General features: G+C 43.0%; 1 protein-coding gene across 10 annotated transcripts; it reads left to right on the forward strand.

Moving 5' to 3' along the window:
* The first annotated feature begins 226 nt into the window (after nt 1–226).
* Nucleotides 227–24978, forward strand: inpp4ab (inositol polyphosphate-4-phosphatase type I Ab). Of its 10 annotated transcripts, none has more exons than XM_076094666.1 (27): nt 227–304; nt 4774–4843; nt 7897–8144; nt 8319–8363; nt 8563–8681; nt 9241–9357; nt 9583–9662; nt 9895–10006; nt 10350–10440; nt 10909–11056; nt 11317–11447; nt 11560–11664; nt 11752–11860; nt 12155–12172; nt 12823–13009; nt 13101–13316; nt 13604–13745; nt 13946–14092; nt 14615–14647; nt 15371–15543; nt 16001–16124; nt 16230–16297; nt 16410–16609; nt 16694–16791; nt 16978–17090; nt 17183–17337; nt 19328–22638. In XM_076094666.1, the coding sequence occupies exons 3-27, from the start codon at nt 8030–8032 to the stop codon at nt 19506–19508; spliced, it is 3027 nt and encodes a 1008-aa protein (XP_075950781.1). In that variant the 5' UTR covers nt 227–304; nt 4774–4843; nt 7897–8029; the 3' UTR covers nt 19509–22638. The 10 variants fall into 10 exon arrangements, with proteins under 10 accessions (XP_075950781.1, XP_075950787.1, XP_075950780.1 ...); XM_076094672.1 differs by lacking the exon at nt 19328–22638 and adding an exon at nt 22987–24978 and having other exon boundaries at nt 247–324; XM_076094665.1 differs by having other exon boundaries at nt 247–324.
* Nucleotides 24979–24987: the final 9 nt, after the last annotated feature.

Below are 24987 nucleotides of genomic sequence, written 5' to 3' on the forward strand. Positions count from 1 at the left end.
TTGTTAATAGCAGTACACTAAATATAGTGAAGTAAAATGTACAATATTTGCCTCAGAAATGGAGCAAAAGTATTAAACTAGTATAAAATGACACTATACCTTTGAATAATATTTAACAGTACTTGAGTAAACAGTTTTTTGTATTTATTTTTCTGTTGTTTTGAAAAAATATCTACGTGCGTGCGAGCCTGCGTGATGACGTCACCGACGCGACGCGCCTGGGGGGCGTCACCGACGCGACTGCGACTGCATCCAGAAAGGAGAGCACAGTGCGGAAATTTCACCACAACACGCACCCGGACCGGTACGTAGCGGCTTATTACGGTTCGTTTTTAACTCAGAATACGTTGCATAATGTCTGCTTTGTTTGTGTTTATACTGTCAGTACGTTTGGCAACGGAAGCTTTCGCTAGTTTGTGTTGCTACGCATGTTGGTAAACAAGAGATATTGTACTCGTATTGTTCGGCACGTAACTTATAAACATCGGAAATGTTGAGAACAGCAGACTAACAGGGCAGGACGTGCAAGGACAACACTGAATACGGGTTGTAATTAGGGTTAAGTGCCACTTAATATGCAGAATATGCTCTGGCGTGACATATTTTACCGTTATTGTGTAATTATAAGTGCTTCCTTTAGGGTTAGGCTATTATTACGCAAATTTACGTTATAGGAAAGGTCTGCATTTGCCCCCAAATATGTGCATTTATTGCCATGTCATGATTGGACGTCCTTATTTTAGGATATGGCAGCTAATGTGGAAGCTCGTAGCCTATAGCCTACAAATCATCACACACACACACACACACACACTGGATGCTGACTGTGGATGTGCACACACACACACACACACATGTGCTGAGTCTGTTTGCATGTTGTCCACACATTTCACTGCAGTCTCTGCAGAGTGGTTTTGAGTTTCGCTGTGCAAGAGTTGAGGTCATCTGGACATCGATTTCCAGGAGCTGATGATGCTCTTTTAAGAGGAGAGTGACCTGCTCGAGTTTGATTCAGGAAGTGACTTCAGGGGAGAGTTTCGTGAGGCTTTTCCTCAAAGAATGTCATCGTTTGAGAGTTAAATGTAATCTTTTGCAGCCCCAATTCCCTGCCTTTGTTCAGAGAGTAGAGCTGCCTCAGGTGTCATCACATGACTTGATTTATCGTCGTATGTTTGGGGATTATACCGTACTTATGGTGCCTATATGCTCTCTCTTTGAAATCACATAGTTAGTCTCCATCATATCTTCCATTGTGTGTGACTCATCAAACCCACTCAGCTCAAGAAACGCCTGTTGATTCACCCTCATCTGCGTCTTCCTCTGCATCGGCCTTTTCTTGCGCTCGTCATACATACATGTACAGACATTTTTCAGCGAGCATGTGTCAGCCGTTGGTCTCCTTTCCCGTCTGGTTTTAAAAGACGGAGGAAGAGAAAGCACATAACTGACACCCGAGGAGGTTCAGGTGGATAGACACCGACGAGCTCCATAACTCATCAGTCTCATCCTCATGTTGTCAAAATGTAGATATGAAGTCAGAAACGCATGAAAATAAAGTTATTAATCACAGTATACACAAGGAAGACAACAGATCGCTCCATAACCACAAATACAACGACAAAAATTCAAGTATTTTTGTCATTTGTTCCAAAAGAAATGTCCTAAATTGCGAGAAATACATAAATGTGCAAGACTCAAATTAGGAAGATTGCAGTCAGAAATTTGTTCTTCAGTTTTTTGTTTTTTTTCATGCAATTTGCCAACTTTATGCTTAATTATTTAAACATAAGATGGATGCAATGCGGATGTCTCCAGAAGCGTACAGTGGAGATGGTTTACCGAACAGTCCACAGATAGACACACTGCTCTGCTGACGCTCACGTGCAATAGTCACATTAATTATTGATGAGCTTTGGGGGGAAACGGAGAGGCATCAAAAGGGAGTGTGTGTGTGTGTGTGTGTGTGTTGCAGAGATAGGACCACCACATGGATGGAACGACGGAAACTTGTCCTTAACATTAAGTATCTGTTAAATACCAAAAAGGTATTAGAGTAGCCTATAAGATCTGGAATGTCTTCTTGTATTTTACGCGTTTAACATTTTAGAACTTGGTACCAAAACTCAGGTGTTGTTTTGTCAACCAGCAAATGCACTCAGCTGCCAGTTTATTAGGCACAGCTGGCTCAAACTAAATACAACAGTCCTGCAATCAATCCTCCCTCCATGAAGGTTATAATGTTCAGTGTTTGGTGAATCCCTGGTAGAAGAGACGATCGCTGCAGATCAGGCAGAGAAAGAGTTAATTGCCTTGAATGTTTGCGAGAGAGAGAGAGAGAGAGAGAGAGAGTAAAGAGTGAGGAAGAGAGAGAGAGAGAGATGGAAAGCCGGAGGAAGAGGAGAGAGACACGGCTGGCTGCAGTCTCTGCCTCGTGACGGCGTCTTCAGCGTCGGTTTGTTTACATCCATCGGCAGCAGACGTCCTCGGGTATGTGTGTGTAAACTCAGGCTTCCATCTGTTTAGCCGGCACTGTTGACCACCACTGTGACTCTGGTGTCATGACTTGAGAATGACTTGTGAGCTGTGTGTACCGGGCATTTGGGAGAAAATGCACAATCATGCTGGGTGCTAATGGCTTGTCTTTTAACAAATTGCAGAATTTCTTGCTGAGGTGAATTGCAAAGCGATGCGGTGCTAGTTTTACCAACAAGTCGCTGCTGCTGTGGTGCGATTTCAGTAACTTGTAGCCTGTTTTACTACCGAGTGTCAGCGCAGTGCACAGGAAGGTGTGCTGTGGGTTCTACTTTCTGGTGAAAAGGCTGCCTGGTAAATATATACGAGCATGTGCCCGTTTGTGTGACACATTGAGCTTTGTTTCTTTTTTTTTTTCCTGTGACGTTAAACAGATGCTCTTATGATGGCCTCTCATGCAAACCAGAGACATGAAGCAGACCTCTTAGACAGCACGTTAGCATGCTTTCATTCTTAAAAGAGAAACCTGTCTTTTCTAAAGAAACGATGTGACTTAATTGAGGTGACTCATTGGTCGGAGTCACCGCTTTTGTCTCCTCATTAGCTGATGCCCACATCCTCCGACCAGACGAGGTCACGGTGACTCACAACAAACTAAATCTGGCATATCGTTTAGCCATAAAATCTTATTTTTAACAAAGATATACCAATTCTAGCTGGGTTTAATAGTTTCACTTTTCACTTGTTTGACTCAAGTAACAACACCTTGAAATACAGCAAACATCATCACTTTGTTCCAGAGCAGACTGAAATGTTTCAACAGTAATTGGATTGTTGTATGATATCGATTACAGGCATTCGTGTCCCTTTAGGATCGATTTTAAAATCCTCTGACTTTTCATCTTGAGGTCAAAAGTTGGTGTAAAGTCCAAATACCTGCGAATTGAATGACATTCGCTGGGCAACAATCGATACCATTGATTACTTCCCTCGTGTTGTGGGAAGTGGTGCTTGCAGTTTTCTCTCAGAGCGAGTCAAAGAGAGACTCTTAACTGGACCCTGAATGTCAGCTCACTTCTGCTTTAAACAGATTCAGACAGTTTCATCTTCTGATCCAGCGCTCCGTGTTGTTTCCAGGTATGGTCAGTGGCAGCAATCCCCCAAAGTAGACAGACGGTACGGATATATTTCTGAATGTGTCGATGCAGCAGCCACATATAATAATGCAGCCACAGCCAGGTGTTTGTGCAACAGGCTAAAAACAGACTGAAGGCTGCTGCTGTCGGCCAGACCGACTCCTTCAAGACACTTCCTGAAACAACAGAAGGAAGTGAGAACAGCAAGAAGCAGTTTCACACACACACACACACACTGAGTGAAGCTTTTACTCTCCTTTTGTACCAGACTCCTCATTGAAGTAAGAACATTTAATACTATGACTGTACGACGTTATTGCAGGGTGTTATTAGAACGTTTTCATTCACTGAAGCTGGTCAGAAAGAGACACTGACAACTTAATCAAACTCATTTATTAGAGTGAATAATGTGGAATATAGTTCTCAATCAAAATGCTAACAATGTAAACTGGGGAGATTTAACAGCTATATACATTTGTCTTACTTGGTGTAAATGTACCTGAGAAAGATGTCGTTATAATATAGTGATTTACAATAACTGAATTAATTTACAATGTTGATGTTTTATTGATTTATTGCAGCTCTACAGTGTGTTTAAAGTCCAAGAAGTTAGATAGTTGGTGATGGGGGTGAAACTCGATATAGCTCTGTGTTAGTGTTAGTGTGTGTGTGTGTGTGTGTGTGTGTGTGTGTGTGTGTGTTAGCGTTAGTGTGTGTGAGTGTCGGAGGCTGTCGGTGATGCTCATTTTCATGTGAAAGGGCTACAGCTGCTGCGTCCCTCGAAAGAAATTATTCATGTTTTATTCTAATGCCGATCCCCCAGGGTCCACACACACACACACACACACACACACACACACACACACACACACACACACACACACACACACACACACACACACACACAGGGACAGACAGCACCTCTGTTATTGGCTCTATAGAGCCACACGGGGGTAAATCTGTTCGTGACAGAACCACGCGTTTTATCATTTACTCAATGATAAAATGATGTGGACAAACACACAAAAACAAGCATGTGATGAATTTTAGAAAGCGGTGTTAACTTTTGGTTCAAATCTTAAATCTTAACCTTTTTGTATGGACTGTGCAGAAACACACAAGTTGTACTTTCAGAAGTAAAACCTGCCGTTTCGTGTTTTTTCAGATTGTGAACTTCTGCTAGCCTCACTGAACCTGGATCAGCTCACTTCCTCTTCTCCTTCATCCAATAAACTGTGAGTAGATAAAGCAAATGATCATTGAGCCCAACACACACACACACACACACACACACACACACACACACACACACACACACACGTGTGGCGCGATGCCTTCTCTCCAAAGGCCTCTTGGCGAAGGAGAAGCTGTAAAAGGTGGTTTCACCATGTATGGTCAACCAGTCTCTCACTCTCACGCACCTCCTTCACCCAGTCCGTCTTGAATCTAAGACAGAAGCTTCAAACACACCCACGTACATCACAAGATGTACTTCAGCTCATTTCCATCACAAACTACAAGATCCTCTCCCTGCTTACATTTAATGGCCTTACATGCAGGTCTGTGCTATTAGTGGCTCACCTTCGTAAAGCTTGTCTTGTCTTCTAAACTCCAGGCTAAATACGTAAAACAAGAACATTTCTAATGCAATCATCCAGATTAGGGTACTGACTATTTCAGGTCCTTTGGTGACTGAATTTTTTATGTTTTAGAGTGTTTTTTGTTGTGGAATTTTAGGATAAAACTTGTCAAATTCACCTTTTAAAGCCCTCCATAAGTGCTGTTGTTAATGGATCTTTAAGCCTGTTTATACTCCTAATAATAAGCCAGAATCCACTTTGTGAATCCTGGATTCGGGTTTTATGTGTCGGGAGCTCTGGACCAGATTCACTGTGGCCTATACAATGTGTGTGTGTGTGTGTGTGCCCCAATTCATGTGACTCACAGACCTACACACACACACATTCACTGACATGCCAGGCTAAATTTGGAGCTCCCTTATATGGCGGCTTTTCCCCCTCAGTGAGGTTTCTGTGCTTTTCTTTTGGCACCACTGGACTGTTATGGAGACGGAGTAAATACCCCAGGCCTGCCAAATGACTTCATTAAGTTGAGGTGTTGCGTCTGTCATCTGTTGCCGGTCAGGATAGAACAATGATGGTGTTATTGTGATTTCTCAGGGTTAACAGGAAAAAATATGTTGGTTTATCGATTTCAGAATAACACATGATGCACAAATACGTCAAATTCCTCCTTTATTGTACCGGCAGTACTCAGACCTGTAACATTAAATACAGTCAGGACGTTGGCGTGATGTGTAGAAACCACCTTTGATAAGCAAGAGCTCGTCTTAAGCCCCTCTTGAACCGAGGTGTTTTTTTGGCTTTGCTCGTGGAAAATGTAGCTCCAGTTGGCCGAGACGCTGGAAAGTTCTTTCTAGGTTTGGGAACAAAGACCAGAGATGCATCCAGCCTGCTCATTTTGTGAAGTGCGTTCATGTTTGAGGTAGACACACAGGTACAAAACAACGACTATAAGTACTTGAAAAAGGAGAACAACTGTGGGTTTGAACCTGCCTTAGGTTTTAGTAGCTGTCTTTGCCTGCTGCAGGTCTTTGCATTTCAGATGTTCGGGTGTGACAGAAAGTTGTGTTTGCAGAGGTTTGAGCTGTGTTGAAACAGTGCAAAGTGTTTGTGTGATGCATGAAACACAATCCAGGAAGTCCAGTTACAGTGTACACATTCATGTGTTTTAAGGCTTAGCACAACACTTTGTAATACAATCTCTCTATCCCTCTTTAAATATATAAACATGTCGGTGATGAAACTAGTCTACCACTTAAAATATGTGTTGAAAATAAAGGCAGGAACAAACGCATGTTAATCCGGTAGATTCTCCATCCAGAAAGGACTTCAGGTAGTGGTCCAGATGTTTGCATCGACAGATATAGGGCAGACGTAAGCGGTGTGTGGACCACATATCAGGAAGTAGGCCACCAACTATTAACCCAGAACCACAATTGAGATAAGATCACTCTATCTGTAAAAGATAAAAGTGAGCAGGTTTAAAAGAATCAGGAAGTAAGCTGCTGTTCAATACAACTGACCAAGTAACACAGCTTTTTGTCATTCACAACTATGACCTAAACCTGAATTATTGAGACACATCTATCTATAATAAATCTACCGGAATAGACTCCAGCATATTGTTAACTAGACCACAGCCAGCTACTGTCCCTTGCGTTTGCTGCCTTGCTGCAAATGGGCTAATTGCTCTTCACCAAAATGGGACAGAGGGAGCGATGGAGAGAGTGGAACAGTTGCTTCTCCACCGGCTAAAGAAGACTTCAGGAGACAAGATTCAGGTGGGCGGGCAACAGTTAGGGGATAGATCTGGGGGAGCAACACCCGAAACAAGAGGGAGGATGTAGTGGAGAGAGAAAGACAAAGAACACGAGGAGGAAGAAATACAATAAAATGCGGAGGACCTGAAGACAAACCTTCAGTCTCTTAGCAACATCGTCATATGGGGAGAATAAATAGGCACATAAAATGCTAATTTATAAGTTCCTATGTGGGATGACGCACACTGATGCAAATCAACACACTGCTGAAAGCAAGCAACTGTTGTGTGTTCTCCAGTTCCACAGATACACGCTTTACATCCATGTATATAAAAACACCAGATATATGTTTGCACCTCTGGACGATGGATTTTAAAACTTTATTTTTACGTTCATGTTCTCCAAAACATTCTAATTGTTGTAAAATGTGAACACACAACACAGCTGAATGAACGTTGACTCAAACAGTCATATATGGAGAAGCTGTCGGTCTGGTAACGAGTGTGTTAACTTCTTTAACCCTGATGATTGAGCTTTACACTCATTACAGTGATTCATTACCGTGATTAAAACCGACCACAAGTTCTACTCTTTCTTTTCTCTTTCCTTTGAGATGCGACAGTAAGCTGCTGCAGACTGTGTAGGAGGTGAATGTGAATACAGATTGTTTGCCTTCATGCGTTTGGGTTGAAGCTTAGTTTTATACCCGGTCTCACTTTCTGTTCTTTGTTCCTTATTTCTCTTCTCATTGCTTTCCTTTTCACACGGTCACATGGCACATGAATTCATTACAATTCAAACATGCAAGTTTTTGTGTTTTTCGCCCTTTTCAGCCGCGAGATTTCCTCTTTTGTTTTGTAGCACTTGGTGAACAAGTTCTTTAGCTGAGGCTAAAGATCGTTTTACTTCATGTCGTCTCAATCCAACCTGTCATTTCTCATCCAGAGAGGACGACCGACTTTCTGGAGCAGCCGTGGATCTACGCAGAAAGAGGGTCACCTCACATGGGAGTGTGTGACGGTGTGTGTGAGGGTGTGTGTTCAGGCCTCCTGCCGTCGCCCGCTCGTCCCGGACAGGCATGGCGGGGGTCCGAGAGCGCGGCAAGCGCGTCTCCCGCATACAGAGGCCGTGGTCGGTGTGCCGGGCCAACACATTCGAGCTGTCCAGCGAGATGATCGGCTTGGCTCTCGCAGGTGAGGAACGTCTGATTCTTTATATAAATTAGATGTTTCCCGTGTAAATACCATTTTAGAGGCTTTGAGCACCATTTTAGAAGCTCAGTGTGCAGGGCTTTTTGTCCACCACAGCACGCTGCAGTTGTTTTCTTTTACATCTCATGTTGTTGTGACTTGTTGGTTGGTTTCCAGGAAACAGTCAGGACCCAGATGAGCCTGTGCTTGAGTTCAGTGTGGGTGAGTAACACAGTTTAGTCTTTTAGCTAATGAGAGACTCGTTGATTATTGTTATTATCATCAGTTCATCATTTAATGTCTTTGAAATGTCTATTTATCATATTTTCTAGTCCAAAAGGGAAGAATACTGCACATATAATCTTCCTACAGCATTGGGTATTTGTCATGCCTCTTGGCTCATTTCGTGTTTCTCATCCAGCCTGCACAGACCTGCTGACTCCTGCTCTGGATCGAAAACCCAACAGCTTTGTAGCAGTGAGCTGCACGACACCACCGCAGGCCTTCTGGACCAAACACGCCCAGACCGAAGTCATCGAGGTCAGACTCTCTCGACTCCTGACCCTTAAAGTCACAGTGTTATGGCAGTTAGAGACTCCATCATGTGACACATTTACAGGTTAAACACGTGTCATTTTGAGATGGATTTGATGAAATTCATCAGGGATTTGTTTCAGTCACGCAACAGTGTGTTTGTCTCCACCTACGCCTCCCTCCTCTACGTCGTTACTGTAGATCAGGAGGGCGGAGGACGAGGGAGAAATGAATAAATTGAGCTGCAACCACTCACTTTTGGAAAGGTTTATCCAACTGATAAACAACGAGCCATTACCATAAACGAGAACAAGTGCAGTTTGCTCCGCCGGTCGCTTCATTTAACTGTAAAGCTTTTTCTGTAGACGCGCAGGATGAGTCATGAAAAATATTGCTTTAATAATGAACCGATGAATTGTTTGCTTGATAAAATGTCAGAACATTGTCTGTATAATTCGCTGAACCCTAAGTTGCTGTTGTCCAATTGCTTGTTTAGTCTGAGCACAGAGCAGAACCCTCAAGACCTGGTCTTGAAGTAATGCTGGTGTGACCGGTTTGTCCACAGGGCACCAGTAACCCCATCTTCCTCAGCAGCGTCGCCTTCTTCCAGGAGTCCAACATCAACCAGCAGACGCAGGTGAAGGTGGCCGTCTACGACGTCAAGGACCGCTCGCAGGGCACGGTACGGTTCAGAGAGACGGCTCTTTATTCAGACGGCGTTTAGCTTTTATGTTTTGTTATTTCACTCCGAGTTAAGGTGAGACGCTTTTGCTTAAGTTGGACTTTTTGCAGCTCAGCAAAGATAAACACTGACTCGACATCTGTTCTCTGGAGTTCACACCTGATAAGAAGAGATAAGGAAATAGCTGAACGTGAACTAATCAATATTATCTTTCTGTCTCTTTAGATGTATTTGTTGGGCTCAGCACTTTTTCCTGTTAAAGAGTTGTTGCAAGAGAGGAGCCACAGATTACAGCTCGAACTGAGGTAACACACGCACACACACACACACGCAATCTCTTCTAGCTTCTCTCTGCTGCGTTTTTAAAAGAAAAGGCTTTTTAATATTGATATTGATACATAAAAAATGTCTTTTAGCTACTTGAAAACTTGGTAAATCATTCTGTTATATTCAGTTTTGTGTAAAACAAGTGTAGGTTGTATCTCTCGTGTATATATTCGTACGAAGGAAATCAAGTAAATGTGCCTGAATGGACAGATCAGCAGAGAACCAGCGGGTGGGGAACATCACCATCGCTGCCTGGCAGATGGAGGAGAGAGCGGATCAGAGGATGTCGGTCGACCGCCTGCCAGACAGCATCAACGGACGGGTAAGAGCCGCTGGGAGGGACTTAAATGAATACTGTTTTCCTGCAGTTGACAGCCATCATCTCCTAATTGTGAAATGTGTTTCTGAGGCTTCCTGTTTATATCTGCGTGTACGGCTTTATAATCCAACAATAAGTCACTTAACCTTCTTTATGTCATAATGAACATGTCACACAGCCTCACGTGGCAGCGGAATGACTTATGTTAGTGGATTGGGTTTGTGTGGGAGCACTGCAGAGGTGAGTGTAGGCCTGAAAGATTGAACAGGCAGGTGGAGGCGGTTTGATGACCGTGTAACACCATTATGTGTGTGTGTGTGTGTGTGTGTGTGTGTGTGTCCTGCAGACGATGCTGCCTGTTGACGAGAGCCTCACCGAGTCCATGGGAGTCCGGATAAAGTATGCCTCGCTATGCAAAGACACCCTGCTGCGCTCAGGTATGACAGCCCTTTAATAATAGATTTAGGAAAAGACGACAGAAAGCAGATGAGGACGTAACATTTTCATCATTTAAGGACCAGGTAAAAACCAACACTGTCCAGAAAGTGAGGGAATAAAAATAGACGTGTATAGATTTACCTTTCTTTCCATCTTCTACCTCTCTTAAAACCTGCATGGCGCCATGTTTACCAATACATCAGACCGTCAATGTTATTATCTGGGAGAAATATATCGATCGTCACCAGTGAGTGGGAGGGATCTGATTACCTCTGATCCAAAAACAACACAAACGTTTGAAGCGTATCATTACATTTCTACAACGTGTTTCACCAGTGTTTCTTTATTTAGCTGTTCTTCTCCTGTAATAATTGTTTCACTCTGTCTAGTAAAGTATGTTTAAGTAACTATAACTTACTATACGAACTGAAGTGAATCCGGTCTAATTACATTGTCTGCGTCTTCAGTGTTTGGAGGCACGATGTCCAGGATGTACCGCTTCCCCACGACTGATGGGAACCACCTTCGGGTGCTGGAGCAAATGGCTGAGAGCGTCCTCTCACTAAACATCCCCAGACAGTTCGTCAAACTGCTGCTGGAGGAGGACGCAGCCAGGTACACACACACACACACACACACACACACACGTCCATTTCTCACATGTCAGATGTTTAGAAGCGTGGTTGTACGAGGTACTTCTACATAGTCAGTGTATTACTACAGTAGATGTAAAAGAAAATCAGTCCAAGTGTACGCTATATTTTGTATTCTATATTGCAAAATAAATAGCAATTTCATCATCAGACCAATGCAGTTGCATTAACAACATGTGATCTTTATTCCCCTCTGTGATGCCTAACTCCCATTGTCTCCAGGGTGTGTGAGCTGGAGGAGCTGGGAGAGTTGTCCCCCTGCTGGGAGAATCTGAGGCGACAGATTGTCTCTCAGTACCAGACCATAATACTCGCATACCAGGAAACACTGTCAGACCTCACTGACTACAGAGGTTAGAGGTTTCTCTGGCGCCTCTTGTTAAAACCAGCTGCAGAAAGGTTTCCTGTTCTGTTTGTCACGTATGATTATTTCCCCCCCCGCTCCTCCTTCTGTCTCCACGTCAGGTCCATCGTTCAAAGCCAGTAACCTGAAGGCAGAGAGGAAGCTTGAGTTCATGCCGACCAACCTACACGTGCAGAGGATGAGGGTTCAGGACCAGCTGGGCTTCGGTGAGACACGAAGAACGTGGGCAAACTAATACAAGCGTGGCACTTGTCTTCTATTCACACGCCTGGTTTCCTCCTCTCCCTCTCCAGAACACACGTACGACGTGATAACAATCGGAGCTCCGGCGGCTCACTGCCAGGGCTTTAAAAACAGCGGTTTGAGGAAACTTATTCAGAAGTTTGAGGAGGCAAAGAAACAGTAAGTTCAGAGGAGACAGACTTGGAAAACAGTTTAATAGAAAAAACGAATGCATTTGCATGTTTTTTCCCCTCACAGTGATATCTGCTGTTTCTGTTGATTTATTCATTCTTTTACTTATGTTGTTTCAAATTGTTTAACCGTTTGATCCGTATGAAAGTCGTATCTCTTTTGATTTGGCTGCTCAGGAGTCATTTTTACATAAATGATGAATGCATTGTTTCTTCAACTATTGCATTAACTCAGTTTTATGGCTTCCTCTTAATTTTGTTTTTGTTACTTTTTATCGATCAGCGTTTATGAGGAGGAATGGTGAGTCGCTGCACTGCTTTGCTTGTCTTCATTTGTTCCGACGCTGTTTGTCTCTCACCGCCACAAAAAAAATACACTTCCACTGTTTCTCTGACAATGTTTAGTGATTTTCAAGCATTTTGGATGAAGTGGTGAGTCGGTTTAAGGCGACTGAATGCGCTTATGTTCACAGCACAACAAATAATGACACATGATGCATTTGGCATTAACAGTGTTGTGTTTGAAAGTAACTAAAATACATGTTGCACACACAGATATTTAATGACACGGAACACAAAGTCTGTTGAAGTACCGCTCATTTTGTAAATTCAGTCAAATCTGTCGTCTCGCAAAAACAAATATCTACACTTGTAAAACACGTAAAGATGACATTAAGGCGTCGATAAGAAGGTTTAAGATCTATTCGAATTTCTAAAGTGAGCGGTATCACTCGTAGTCCTGTTTATTACACTTTATTGTTGTCTCTGTGTTTGCCTGTAGCATTCTGCAGAGCCACTGAATAGGACCGTTGTTAGGATCAGGCATGTGCATGCAAAGGCTATGATGTTGACATAAAAGGCTTTCTACAGTTTGAGGACATAAGAGAGTGTCCTCAGCACTCACTCGGATACAGACGTGCTGCTAAAACCCCGTGTCTCTGCTTTCTGCAGCAGCGCCCTCTCCAGCTCACAGTCCATCGTCTACATACCTCAGGACATCGTCCGAGCCAAAGAGATCATCGCCCACATCAACACGCTGAAGACTCAAGTCAGCTACTACGCAGAAAGGCTTTCCCGAGCCGCCAAGGACCGATCTGCCAGCGGACTAGAGAGGACGCTCGCTATTCTGGCTGATAAGGTTTTACACCATATATCATTCATCAGGACCTAAGTTTGGACGTGTTATTTTGGCCTGGTGAGATGTAACGGATACCTCCTCTCCCCCTCAGACTCGTCAGTTGGTGACGGTTTGCGACTGTAAGCTGCTGGCTTCAGCCATTCAGGCCCTGAACGCAGCACGGCCCGAGTACATCGCCTCCAAAGCGTCTCCCTCCGCCGACTCGGAACATGTAGTCCTGCGCAACGACCAGGACACGCTGCTCGCCAAGTGGAGCGGTTCCAACAGCCGTACGTCGCTGCACGCAGACTGGCATGAAGAGGAGTGGGTGAGTTAGTTAGTGAGGAATAACCTCAGAGTGTCCCCAGACAGCCTGAGACAAGAGTTTGTGGTTATGTAAAGGAGTCAGAGCTCTACATTTGCTCGCATTACATAAAATCTTTGTTAAGCAAAATTGTGGGGTGCTCTCTGCTTTGCATACTGATGTGATTCATCTCATCTCTTATGCATCTTCTCTCCCCTCTGGCTCAGGTCTTTTCCCTGCTGTAATTACTCTATTAGGCCTCTTAGCTTTGAAACATAGATTCACATCGCCTGGTGTCTCTGTCCTTTCAGGAGAAGGTTTGGGTGAATGTGGATAAGTCTCTGGAGTGCATCATCCAGCGTGTGGGCAAGCTGCTTCAGAAGGAGAGGAGGCCCAGCGTCAGCAGTCAGGACAGTACCCAGTCTGACCTGCAGGGCGGCGCCTGTAAGAAAGGTAACGCGCACTCAAAATATACGAACACCTTGGATTGTTGTTTTACTTTTTAGGGTATAAATGTGGGTTTTTTGGATGCCGTTTGTGAGGAAACGTATATATTTTTGCAATAGCAATAAATAAACAACTATAGTGCATGAAATATTATAAATTCTACGTTTAAGAGTATGAATTAACAACGCTGTGTATGGCTGTGAAAGATGAAGGAAAAAGACGAGCTTTCTGGATCAACCCAGCAAGTACATCACAGGAATCTCCATCATCATCATCATCATCACCTCCACCATCATCATCACCTCCACCATCCTCTTCCTCTCTGCCTGCCCTTTCCTCTGCACAGGAGTTCTGTAGGTTCACTTAACTCTTATTTTTGTTGTGCTTCTACTACATGTTTTTAGGTCAGCTTCTGATGATTGTCTTTACTTAAAGGAAAGCTGGTATTTTTCAATTACTCACCTTTATTTATTGTGAGAACAAACTGTCGAATGTAAAGCATTTTGTTCAGTGTGCTATCTTTGTTGTTGTGTTTTGGGGTCTGTCGACAATGTTCAGGAGAAGGCGGTTGTATGTGAGATTTTGTGCTCACTCTACATGTTGTACTGGACCAGGGTCACGTCTATCCAAACCTTTAAAATGCTGCAATCAGCTGGCAGTGTGGTGAGGAATAAGCTGGACAAAAGGACTACTACTAAGCACCTTACATTTCAATCATAAGAGCTAAAAACACAAGCTTTATACTCTAAGCTGAGTGTTTTTTGGATAGATCTTTGACCCTGGTTTGGGAGTGTTTTCTGTGTGTGTCTCTGCTGCCTTGTGTGGCTTACAGCGCCCGCTAATCATGCATGTTGCACCTCCATCCCCTCTTCCAGATGGAAGCCCCAGTGCTGAGGAGGCGTACCCAGGTAAGAGCTGCTATCCCTCCCATGCTCCAGGACTCTGGTTCAACAGCAGATATTTGAACATCAAGTGAGATTTGACCACAGAATAAGTCCGTTTTCTTCAACGTGCACATTAAATATTAAAATATGTTTATTTTTAAAAACTATACCTGATTCACATTTTTCATGTGATTGCTGGATAAGTCACTCCTTTATTTACTAAAGAGCAACTTAACACTGTTCTAGCTTGAACAAAACATCACAATATTGGACCAAGAACTATGATTTTCTGTGGGAAATGGCAATGAGCTCGGACTTTATAGCGTAAGAAAGTGTCTGACATATTTCAGTAACGACTAAATGTTTAATTTCTTCTTTTTAAAGATGGTTTATTAGAAGTGGTAAGTTGTCGTATTCATGGAAAATGTCCAGTTGGGAGATGTAGCGCATCGTTGGTATTAAATCAAGTTAATATTTTATTATTTTTATTTAATTCTTGTAAAGAAAGAGACAAACGTCCTGGAGCTTTACCCAGTGGAGTATGATCTCCATCAGCGCTTCTGCTTGTCCTCTTGCTTCTCTGTTCCATCTGTTGTCTGTTTCTGTCTTGACGACTCTTAAAGAAATTAACTAACTTGTGAATTCACTTTATGTGGCGTTATTCATACTAAACATCATAGTGCGTTTGGTGCTTAGTCTAACCTCTGTATTGACCCACCTGTTCCATGTCTGCGTGTGTGTTTCCAGGCGAGTGGAGCGAGGCCTTGTTTCCTCTCCTCACCACGCTCACAGAGTGCGTCGCCATGATGAGCGACAAGGCCAAGAAGTCCATGGTGTTCCTGCTGATGCAGGACAGCGCCCCGACGATAGCCATGGACCTGTCGCTGCAGTACCGCCGCGACGTCGTCTTCTGCCAGACGGTCAGAACAAACGCGCAGAGCGACGGCATATTTCCTCAGACACGCACGCACGCGTTTCAGCTCATCCTAGAATGACTCACAGCGAGGGAATCGATAGAGAGTTCATGAATCTGTAAATATTACAAGACTGGAGGGTGAAAGTCAGACAGAAGAAAGGAGTTTTTCACCTGCAGACCCCGACACTCCTACTCTCCAGACGTTTAGTTCTTTGGGCCAAATTTAAAATAAGCATGTGTGCACAGAGGAAGTCCAGGTAGTGCATTCTTGTCTTTGCTCGGTTACAACAACAGTTATATTTACACAGCAGGCTCATTGTCAGTATTTTTGTCATGGGATCTCTCCTTAGTTGTACAACAGCATTGAGTTTAAACTCTGGTATCTATAAACAGCTACAGATGATGAAAAGCAGCATGCCTTGTTATATGAACTGATGTTATTGTGTGTGTGTGTGTTGCAGCTCACCGCTCTCATCTGCGGCTTCATTATCAAACTGAGGAACTGTCTGCGTGATAACGGATTCCTCCGACAGCTGTACACCATCGGCCTGCTGGCTCAGTTTGAGTCCCTGCTCAGCACCTACGGTACGAACACACACACAAACACATGGACACGTTTATTTCACTGTTGAACCCCCAACAGTTAGAGATTAATCAGATTGTCTGTGTTAACCACGTGTGTGCGCTCAGGAGAGGAGCTGGCCATGTTGGAGGACATGAGTGTCGGCATCATGGATCTACGCAACGTCACCTTTAAGGTAGGAAGACGTTTAAAAAGGGATCCTGCAGCTGCAGAAATACAGTAAAAAGCTTTTAATTGTGGTTTTACTTGTGCTTTTATTGCTGCACGTTCATATACTTCACTGTCAGGTGACCCAGGCCACTGGCAGCTCCGCCCCCGACATGTTGCCGATCATCACGGGGAACCGGGACGGCTTCAACGTCCGCATCCCGCTCCCGGGAACCATGTTCGACGCTTTGCCGCGGGAGATCCAGAGCGGCATGCTGCTGAGGGTGCAGCCGGTGCACTTCAACGTCGGCATCAACGAGCAGCAGACGCTGGCTGAGAAGTGAGTGAGTTGGAGAGGAGATGAAGAACCGACGCGTTCGCCAGATGTTTCTCTGTAAGAAAAACTGTGTTTCTCTGTGTTCAGGTTTGGAGACACATCGCTGCAGGAGGTCATCAACTTGGAGAGTCTCTCCAGGCTAAATTCATACTATGAACAGTTCAAAGAAGTCCTGCCTGAGGACTGTAAGTAAAAACCGTTCCAGTTAGTTTCTAGTTACAATAAAACTTTAGTTAGATATCTTCAGTGGTAGAAGTACATTTACATAAGTACATTTTTGTTCTCTCTGCTCTTTGTTCTTCGCATTTCGTCATCCAAACCTTTTTTCCCTTCACCTACGTTCCCCATCCTCCCCTCCTAAACCCCCTCAGGCCTCCCGAGGTCTCGTTCTCAGACTTGTCTCCCTGAGCTGCTGAGGTTTCTGGGGCAGAACGTCCACGCCAGGAAAAACAAGAACGTGGACATCCTGTGGCAGGCAGCCGAGGTGAAGCTCTCTGCTTTGTTGTGCACGAAATACGAGATTTGTATCCAGGTAATTTACCGATGACTTAAACGTTTCTTCCCTCTCCGTCTCAGATCTGCCGCCGGCTGAATGGGGTTCGTTTCACCAGCTGCAAAAGCGCCAAAGACCGCACGGCCATGTCGGTGACCCTGGAGCAGTGCCTGATCCTGCAGCACGAGCACGGCATGGCGCCGCAGGTCTTCACGCAGGCCCTCGACTGTATGCGCAGGTAGGACGCCCTCACAGTGCCTGGAAGAAAAACACACACACACACACCTGAAAATCACACCTGGGCAAAACACTTCCCTTCCTGTCAGCAAGGGTTCCTACAAGGGGGTAATACTCTGTCAACGTGTCAGCTGGACAAAGATCTACATCTTTAAAAGCAGTAAAGGGAAACACATGGATGGAAAAGGATGTTTTGCCCATGTGCGACTTAAAAACCACTGCCTGCTTCCTCTGTGAAACAAACTGATCTGGAGTTGCCGGTTCATCTCAAAGGGGATACTTGAATATTTTGATATTCAGTTGGTTGCTTACTTCCCCAGGCTCTTGTCAAAAAGGTTTAAATTCTGTGACAAGCGTCTAGAGAGGAGAGGTACCCCGAACTGATATTGAAGAGAGAGGATCCTCTTTTGGTTGTGTGTATTGAGTGCTTGTTGGTCTGTTTGTGCGTCTTTGTCTTGTCTTGTCTGTCCTTTCTGTAAAGCTGCTTATAGTCTGAGTTACTAACAGGCTGGCAGAGGATTTCTTTTACTGTCTTTCTTATCGGAGCACTTGACCCACCATCGTCGCCACCTTTTCCTTCCCTTCGTCCCTCCTTCTTTTTTCCTTTCCTTCATTCATTTTCAAATGTCGTCTGACGGCACCTGTTCAGAAGGTCGAAAGAAAGATTTCGTTTTCCTCTCAACTGCAGCCAAGCCGGAGAGTTTTAGTCAAATGCTTTGTGGTTTTTCCGCATGGGAGGTTTGGCTTGCAGCATGGCGAACACAAACATGCAAATACAAAAAAGAACAGAAATATCATTTAGAAAGAGGAGAAACGGCAAGAATTAAAATGGGTAAAGGTGCAGTTTTGGTTATCCAAGTGTTTAAACCGAAGTCTTTGTATCTTTGTGTCAAAAAACGTTTGTGTTCAAAGTGGAGTTTTTATGTGACTGTTATATTTTGTTGTTAAGCCCATGTAAAAACATGTAATCACAGCGTTGTACTTGTGCTCAATAAAGTTGCACTGCCGCACAGATACTCGCATGATACCACATCTCTCCCCCCTTTTCCCTCTCCTCACATCTCTCCCTTATTCCTGCCTCTCTGCCTCATCAGCCGACGAGCATGAAAACAGCTTTTTGATCATCAGAGCTTAAGTTATTGTTAGGAATGGTTTTGAGCTGTGATGCACGTTGGATAAAGCTCAGAGATATTGTACCCTTTTCCTCCATCACACCATTTTTCCCCTCTTACCCATACTAAGTAGTGCATGTTAGCTTCGTTAGCATGTTCAAGTGAAAACGTCTTATGGCATGCAGGCACATTGTGTGTAACGCTCCTGATTCAGAGTGCAGATGACTTCAAAAAGTCCCCAAATCTCCTGAATTTAAAGGGTTGGTTTTCGTTTGTCACAAGACATTTTTCCTGCCATGTTTCCCTCCGCTCCTTCCTCCTTCCTCCTCCCTCGTCCCATGTCTTAGAACATATAAACATGGTGAAAGACGTAGAAACATCGTTCTTAATTTTCTCTATCTCTCTTTTTTTTCCCCTCTTCCTCTGTTTTTCCCGCGTGTTTGACTTTGTCATGATTTGGCTCATGTTTGCGGGATTCTTTTATTCTGGTGAAATCATTTCCATCTGTTGTGACCTCCATACGATTTGTATTATTATGTCACACCGTGGGAACTGCTGTCTGTCGTCGTGGCCGTGGCTTCTTTGTGGTTTCTCGCCGGTATCACCTGTTACTTTGCCATTTCACCTCTTTGCACGAATACTATAATTTGGCTTTGTTGCCACACGCCTCCTTCCTCTCCTTCTCTTCTTCCTTTTATTTCCTTTCCTATTTTCTATCCTTCCTTCTCCGTCTCTTTCTACCCTTATACTTTTTCCTCATCTGTTCCTCCTCTCTCTTTTCTTTTCTCCCTCAACCTCTCCTCCACCACCTTCTCCTTCCTCCAACCTTTTTTGCTGCTCCACACCTCCTCTTCCTCCCACCTTCACGTGACTCGGCAGAATTGGGACGAGGGAGGGGGTGATCCAGAAGAACCTGAGCGGCTTGCTGCCGGTGCGTGACTTCCGGCTGGACCCCAGCCTCCTGTACTCGCTGCCCCTGCTGGCCCTCAGCCCGAACCTCCTGGTGGTGTGGATCTTCCTCAGCGTGGCCTATTTCCTGGCCAAACTCCGCTGCAGCTGAACGGCCACGAGCTGCTCTCTCTGCTGGGAGCGACTGGCTGAAAACACAGTCCAGCGTTTATGGGGAGGGGTGGGAAAACTCCTCACTCTGATGCTGTACAGCATGTACAAACTGTCCCACCCTGACTCGGGGCTTTACGCAATGATGCCCCATTTATCAACAGCAAAACCCCGCCTCTCATTTTGGTTTTGTTTATATCAACACAGATATTATGATTTGCTTTTTGAGACGGCTCTTGGTGTCCACACTGTCAGTGACTGCTCTGCCTTATTCTTCATTCGCTGACAACAAAATACAAAAAACACAAAGTGACAGTTTGCAAATTTCTGAAACACCTTGTTGTGAATATGTATAAAAAAAATATGCAGGTTAAATATATATATATATATATATCTTGCTTTCAGGAAATGGTTATTCATGATGGTAGCTATTATAATATAAATCTATTTATCTTCGTTTGTGCAATTTGTTTGACTTGTTTGATTTATCATCGTCTTCCGTGTGCTTCTGCACCTTATAAGCTAAAGTGGAGCGAAAAAAAGCTTTTATTTTGTGGCAAAATTAAGTACGCTGACATATACGTTTATATATATATATATTTGTATATATTTCCAGGCAGTATTTGCTTCCTGCTTTTTTAGACAGGAGGAGGTATTTTGCCTCTTCAGCTTGTGCACTTTCCAGCAGCTCTGGGTCAGTTGTGACTCTGTTTACATGCAGCTTAATATATCCATCTTGACTCAAACTTTACCCTTCAGTGGGTTTAAAAAAGGAATCAAACTACACAGTATTTCCTCTCCTCTTCTCCGAACCCCTCTATTTAATTGGCTCAAATGTTTTAAGTACTTTGCATACCTTGTGCATCAGTCTTGTGACAACATGTATGACCCTTTTTAAAGACGAGGAGTGCTGTGATTGAAGTATTTTCCTGTGTAGCAAGTTAGTAGCAGAAACAAATCCGCCCTTCCTGTGTCGGCTAATCCACCGAGACAGGACCTGCAGCACTCTTTAGACCGTCTCCGTAGATCTGTAGTGAGGGTCAGTGTGTTAGTTATGGGTTCAGTTCATCTCTAAAAAGCACAGACATGGTTCACGTAGTCTGTGCTTTTATGCTTTTCACTCCCTGAGTCGAGTGTTTTGCTGTCACCTGTCTTAAAGGCCAGCGACGGCACTTTTTGGGCGCTTAAATTGGACCCATTGTGCCGCAGCAGAAGTCAGAGATTCAACCCACATCTGTTAAGATCAGCTCCGTCTCGCCAAATGACAGAGCGGAACTTTTGTGTTTTTAAGAACGCAGTTTCTAATTGGCTGATGTTGGAATGTATGATTGTAGGATATCCAGGGGAAATGTGCTTGATTATGCAGAGTAGTACTGTTGGTTCTACGCCCTTCAGAGCATGCACGTGGACCAGTTTACATTCATTCAGATGTTAACTTAAACTGGTACAGATTGCAGCTAGAACAGTTGATATTAGCTTTAAAGAACCGAGTTCTGTCGAGTGGAGGAACTGATTTTATTCGTAGGTGAGCGGTGAGATAAACGAACGAGGAATGTATCGTTGTGCCAAATGCTTTATGAGGTTTTTAACCGATTAATTCAGGTTTGTCGAAAGTCATTATTATATTATTATACAGATAGAAGTCTTGTTTCCCAGCTGCTCCAATAACAGCACCAACCGTGTTTGCCCTGATATTGACATATTATATTACAGAGCAGGTTCGGTTGTCAAGCCAAGAGTTTCTTTTCACATTGAAAACCTGCTTTGTAAAAATCAATATCTTCGCCTGTGACGCTAAACTAAAGCGTCGGTCTCCTCTCCAGAGTTCCGAGGCTCCGTCTCATTAACATCGACCCAGTAAGGAAATGGATCAGACCAAGAATAGCCTCCTTTGGGAGTGTTGCCTCCTCTTGTGACCCCGAACAGCTCAAACATACAGTATAATGCTCCGTGAGGTCTGACATACAGTAATGACTCTTTTCTGCAGTGCTTGTTTTTGTCGCTCAGTAGAAACACACGTTTGTCGTAAATTCTCACGTTGTGCATCTTAAGCGCTTAAACCTAAAAGGAACATTTCCTAAAATGTTAAACAACTTCTTTAACTTCTAATTCATGATAGTTTTTAGCTTTTTATTGCAGGAAATGTTTAATCTCGTCGCTCCAGTTTAGAACTACCTCTGTGAGACAGAAGTTATACGTTAGTTTATTTAGAATAAGTGTATATTAATACATAAATACATCTAATATACAAATGTGTAATTCCATAATCGCTGAGCAGCAGGGATGTGAAAGAATGGGAATTATATTCACTGATCATTAATTCCCCATACTTACATGTGTGATTACACTAAAGTGCTTCCTTAGAGTATTAATTATTATTATTATTAAAGAGAAACATCTTTTTCTTTTCTTTGTTTTATTCTTAAGAATCCAGATGTATCAGAGAATATATTTGTATCGCTGTACATAAGTTGTATTTATGTATTGCCAAAATGTTTGCTATATATTGTTTTAAATTATTCCAAAGCAGATTATATATAAATAATCTATATAATATTATGCTTGTGCCATGACGTCACTTTATACCACAGTTCAGTACGTCTTGTTTAAAATGCAGATTTATTTGTTGTTTATTCTGACTATTGATTTGAATAGTTCTCATGCTAAACTGTTGACATAATAACAATTTGCACTTTGCTCTGAGTCCTCCTGTTTACATTATAAATGATATAACAGGTCATTTATAATGGTCACATTTAACAAATGCTGTGTTATTTCCTTCAGTGCAATGTGAAAATTCAAAGCTTTATTTAAAAGAACAGCATTTTTTTCAGTCTGTCAAATGTGATTTGAACAGAAAGTGTGGAGGAGAGGTTGTATGGGAATATTCTTAAAGGTATTTTAATTCTAAAATCAGATTTTTGTTTTGGTGTCAAGTTTGATCCCGGTTCAGGAAACTGTTCGCTTCTTCTCCTCTGAGACTCTGCACTGTTGCTCTAAATGTACAAAAAACCTGCAGCCAGCGTGTCCCTGAACGCCACAGCCCTGCAGTAATAAACGTCCTGTGCCTCCTCCTGCAGAACACAACTCTGGTGACATGTTGTGGTCTTTGAGGTCGACTTGTTTTTCCATCCTTTGCATCTCTTAACTGACTAACTGTGCTTTCTTTACACTTTTCTTCCATGTTTGTCGATGTGTGTGTGAACGGTGCTGCATGTTGTAGTTTTTCCTCATTCACCTTGAATTAGTTCATATAATGAGTCTTTACTGGCCTCTTCTGGCGATCAGCTGGAATTATTCTGTCGACAAAATGACCGAGTTATGACTTTATGCATTACGTAATCGACTCATTTGTTGAGACTCGCCTCCCAGCAGAGTAAGTAACATTTAAAAGATTTAAAACAACATTTCTGCATCGCTCCCAGCGCCCATCATCTCCACTACTCTGCCCTCACTCATGCCCCGTTCTGTCTCCTCAGCGAGGGTTGCAGACGAGAAAACACCGTGAAGAACGTCGGCTGCCGAAAGTACGCGTTTAACTCGCTGCAACTCAAGGCCTTCCCCAAACACTACCGACCACCGGACGGCACATACGGGAAAGTCGAAACCTGATCGGACAACTGGGATCTCTGCGTTGTTATTGGACCGTATGGCTGCTGTGTTTAGGGAAGGCCAAGATCGGCCTGGGTGCCATCGAGACATGTCCCCTGGTTTGTGTTTCAGAGGGACATGTTGCACCTTCCAGAAAGAAAAACAGCAGATTCATACCACCTTAGTATAAACTGTTTTTTTATATATTAGTTTATTCCATATTATATAACACGGTCATTATAAGAATGTTTAGCTCTTGGGTTTTTATTTCTTATTATAAACATGTCCAAGAACAACACTGCCTCACCTCTTAACAAGCACCGATACAATCAACATCGACCACGCAAACATTTATATTTACGCTCCGCAATGTAAATCAAGAGATAAATCATTAAGACCACCTGTTTAAATCCAATTATATATAAATAAAACAGACAATTATCTGATGTCAACACACAGTATTTGGACAAATTTGCGGTTAGGATGTTTTAGGATGAAATATTTAGGCTGTGATATTGAGGAGGGGAGGGGGGGGGGGGACTCTTAGAAATCAACGGATTGTGTTTTATTATTGTCAACAAATCTCAGCCACGAGCCCATAATCTTTAAAAACGTATAACAGACATATACATTTATTAAAAGACAATTTAAGTCAAACAAGAGGGAATAGTACGTTTGTTCGGGACTATTTTCAGCGGCGGATTAATCCACATTTGGTGCTCTAGTGAGTATTTGTATGTGGGATTGAGTTAATAAACTACAGTGATGGAGGAACGTGGTTTAAAGGAGCTTTATTGCTCAGAAGAAGACGAGTTATCAGGCTTTGGTTTCATCATTTCATTCTTCCTTTAGGGTTTTTTTTTTTTACACAGGATTTGTTGACAACAAAAATGTAGAATATTGACAGCATTATACTTTTAGGAGTTGTCCCTTCACTGACTGAAATGTTAATAGAAAGTTTCTTTACATTTCCTTTTACACAACTTGAAGACACTGGTTTGAAATGTAGCACCATTAAAACCCTGAAAAGAGAAGTAACGTCGTCCATTGTGAGCAATGAAACATTACAGCTTGTTTAAGGACAATGAGGAACTGTAACTCGGTATAATGTGAAGAAAACTGAACTGAAACTCACAATGTCAAAATATTCTTTAAAAGTCGGCAAGAGTGTCGAGGACGAGCTGCCAAATGTGAGAAAATCTGATAAATTAAACTTGATTAATCTCTGATACATAAATATAGAGGGGCTGCACCTCTTCACTCCACGTGATGTTTCTATGCAATTTGTTTTTGCTGCTTATGATTAAAATCACTTGGCATTTTCATTGTTATTTTTAAAGAAGCACGTGGCATTAACTAAAGTAAAAAATAAGTTTTACAGCATGAATACAATCTGAAGCAGCTAAAGCGAGTTAAGAAATACCGTTTTCTTCTTGTGTGGACAAAGGACATTTTGTTTGCATTTTATCACCTCATTTCCTTCGTTGTGTATTTAACTGCCACATTTACTTGCAATGACCTCTCTGCACCACACGGGGGAGCCACTGCTCTTCACTTCCTGTGAAGTCCTGAATCCACTGCGCTGGTAGACCCTCTTCCATTCAGTCTGTGGTTAAACCACGTCACAGCTTACCCTTAATGCATCTTACTGTAACATGAACCACACTGTCGGACTCACTGCCGACGGCGCTCCTACTGCAGAAATACATGTTTTGTTCATCAATCGAAGAAGTACATTTTGTTCAACATGCTGTGTAGATTATTCGGCATTTTACTTGAGATTACAATACTTTGTCAATCTGAGAACATCTGTGAAGGTTTGAATGTTGCTATATATTATAACTCGTCAATATCTGATGCTGAAATAAATATTAAATTGATTTGTTTTT

The sequence above is a fragment of the Anarhichas minor genome, unplaced genomic scaffold, assembly GCF_050575085.1.
Source record: "Anarhichas minor isolate MPS153535 unplaced genomic scaffold, ASM5057508v1 ptg000018l, whole genome shotgun sequence".
NCBI lineage: Eukaryota > Metazoa > Chordata > Actinopteri > Perciformes > Anarhichadidae > Anarhichas > Anarhichas minor.

Coding starts and splice junctions, on each gene's coding strand:
- inpp4ab (XM_076094666.1), top strand. CDS start 8,030: ATGGCGGGGGTCCGAGAGCGCGGCAAGCGCGTCTCCCGCATACAGAGG. Junction 11,057..11,316: donor CTGGAGGAGGACGCAGCCAG/GTACACACACAC, acceptor CATTGTCTCCAG/GGTGTGTGAGCTGGAGGAGC. Junction 16,298..16,409: donor TACGCAACGTCACCTTTAAG/GTAGGAAGACGT, acceptor CTTCACTGTCAG/GTGACCCAGGCCACTGGCAG.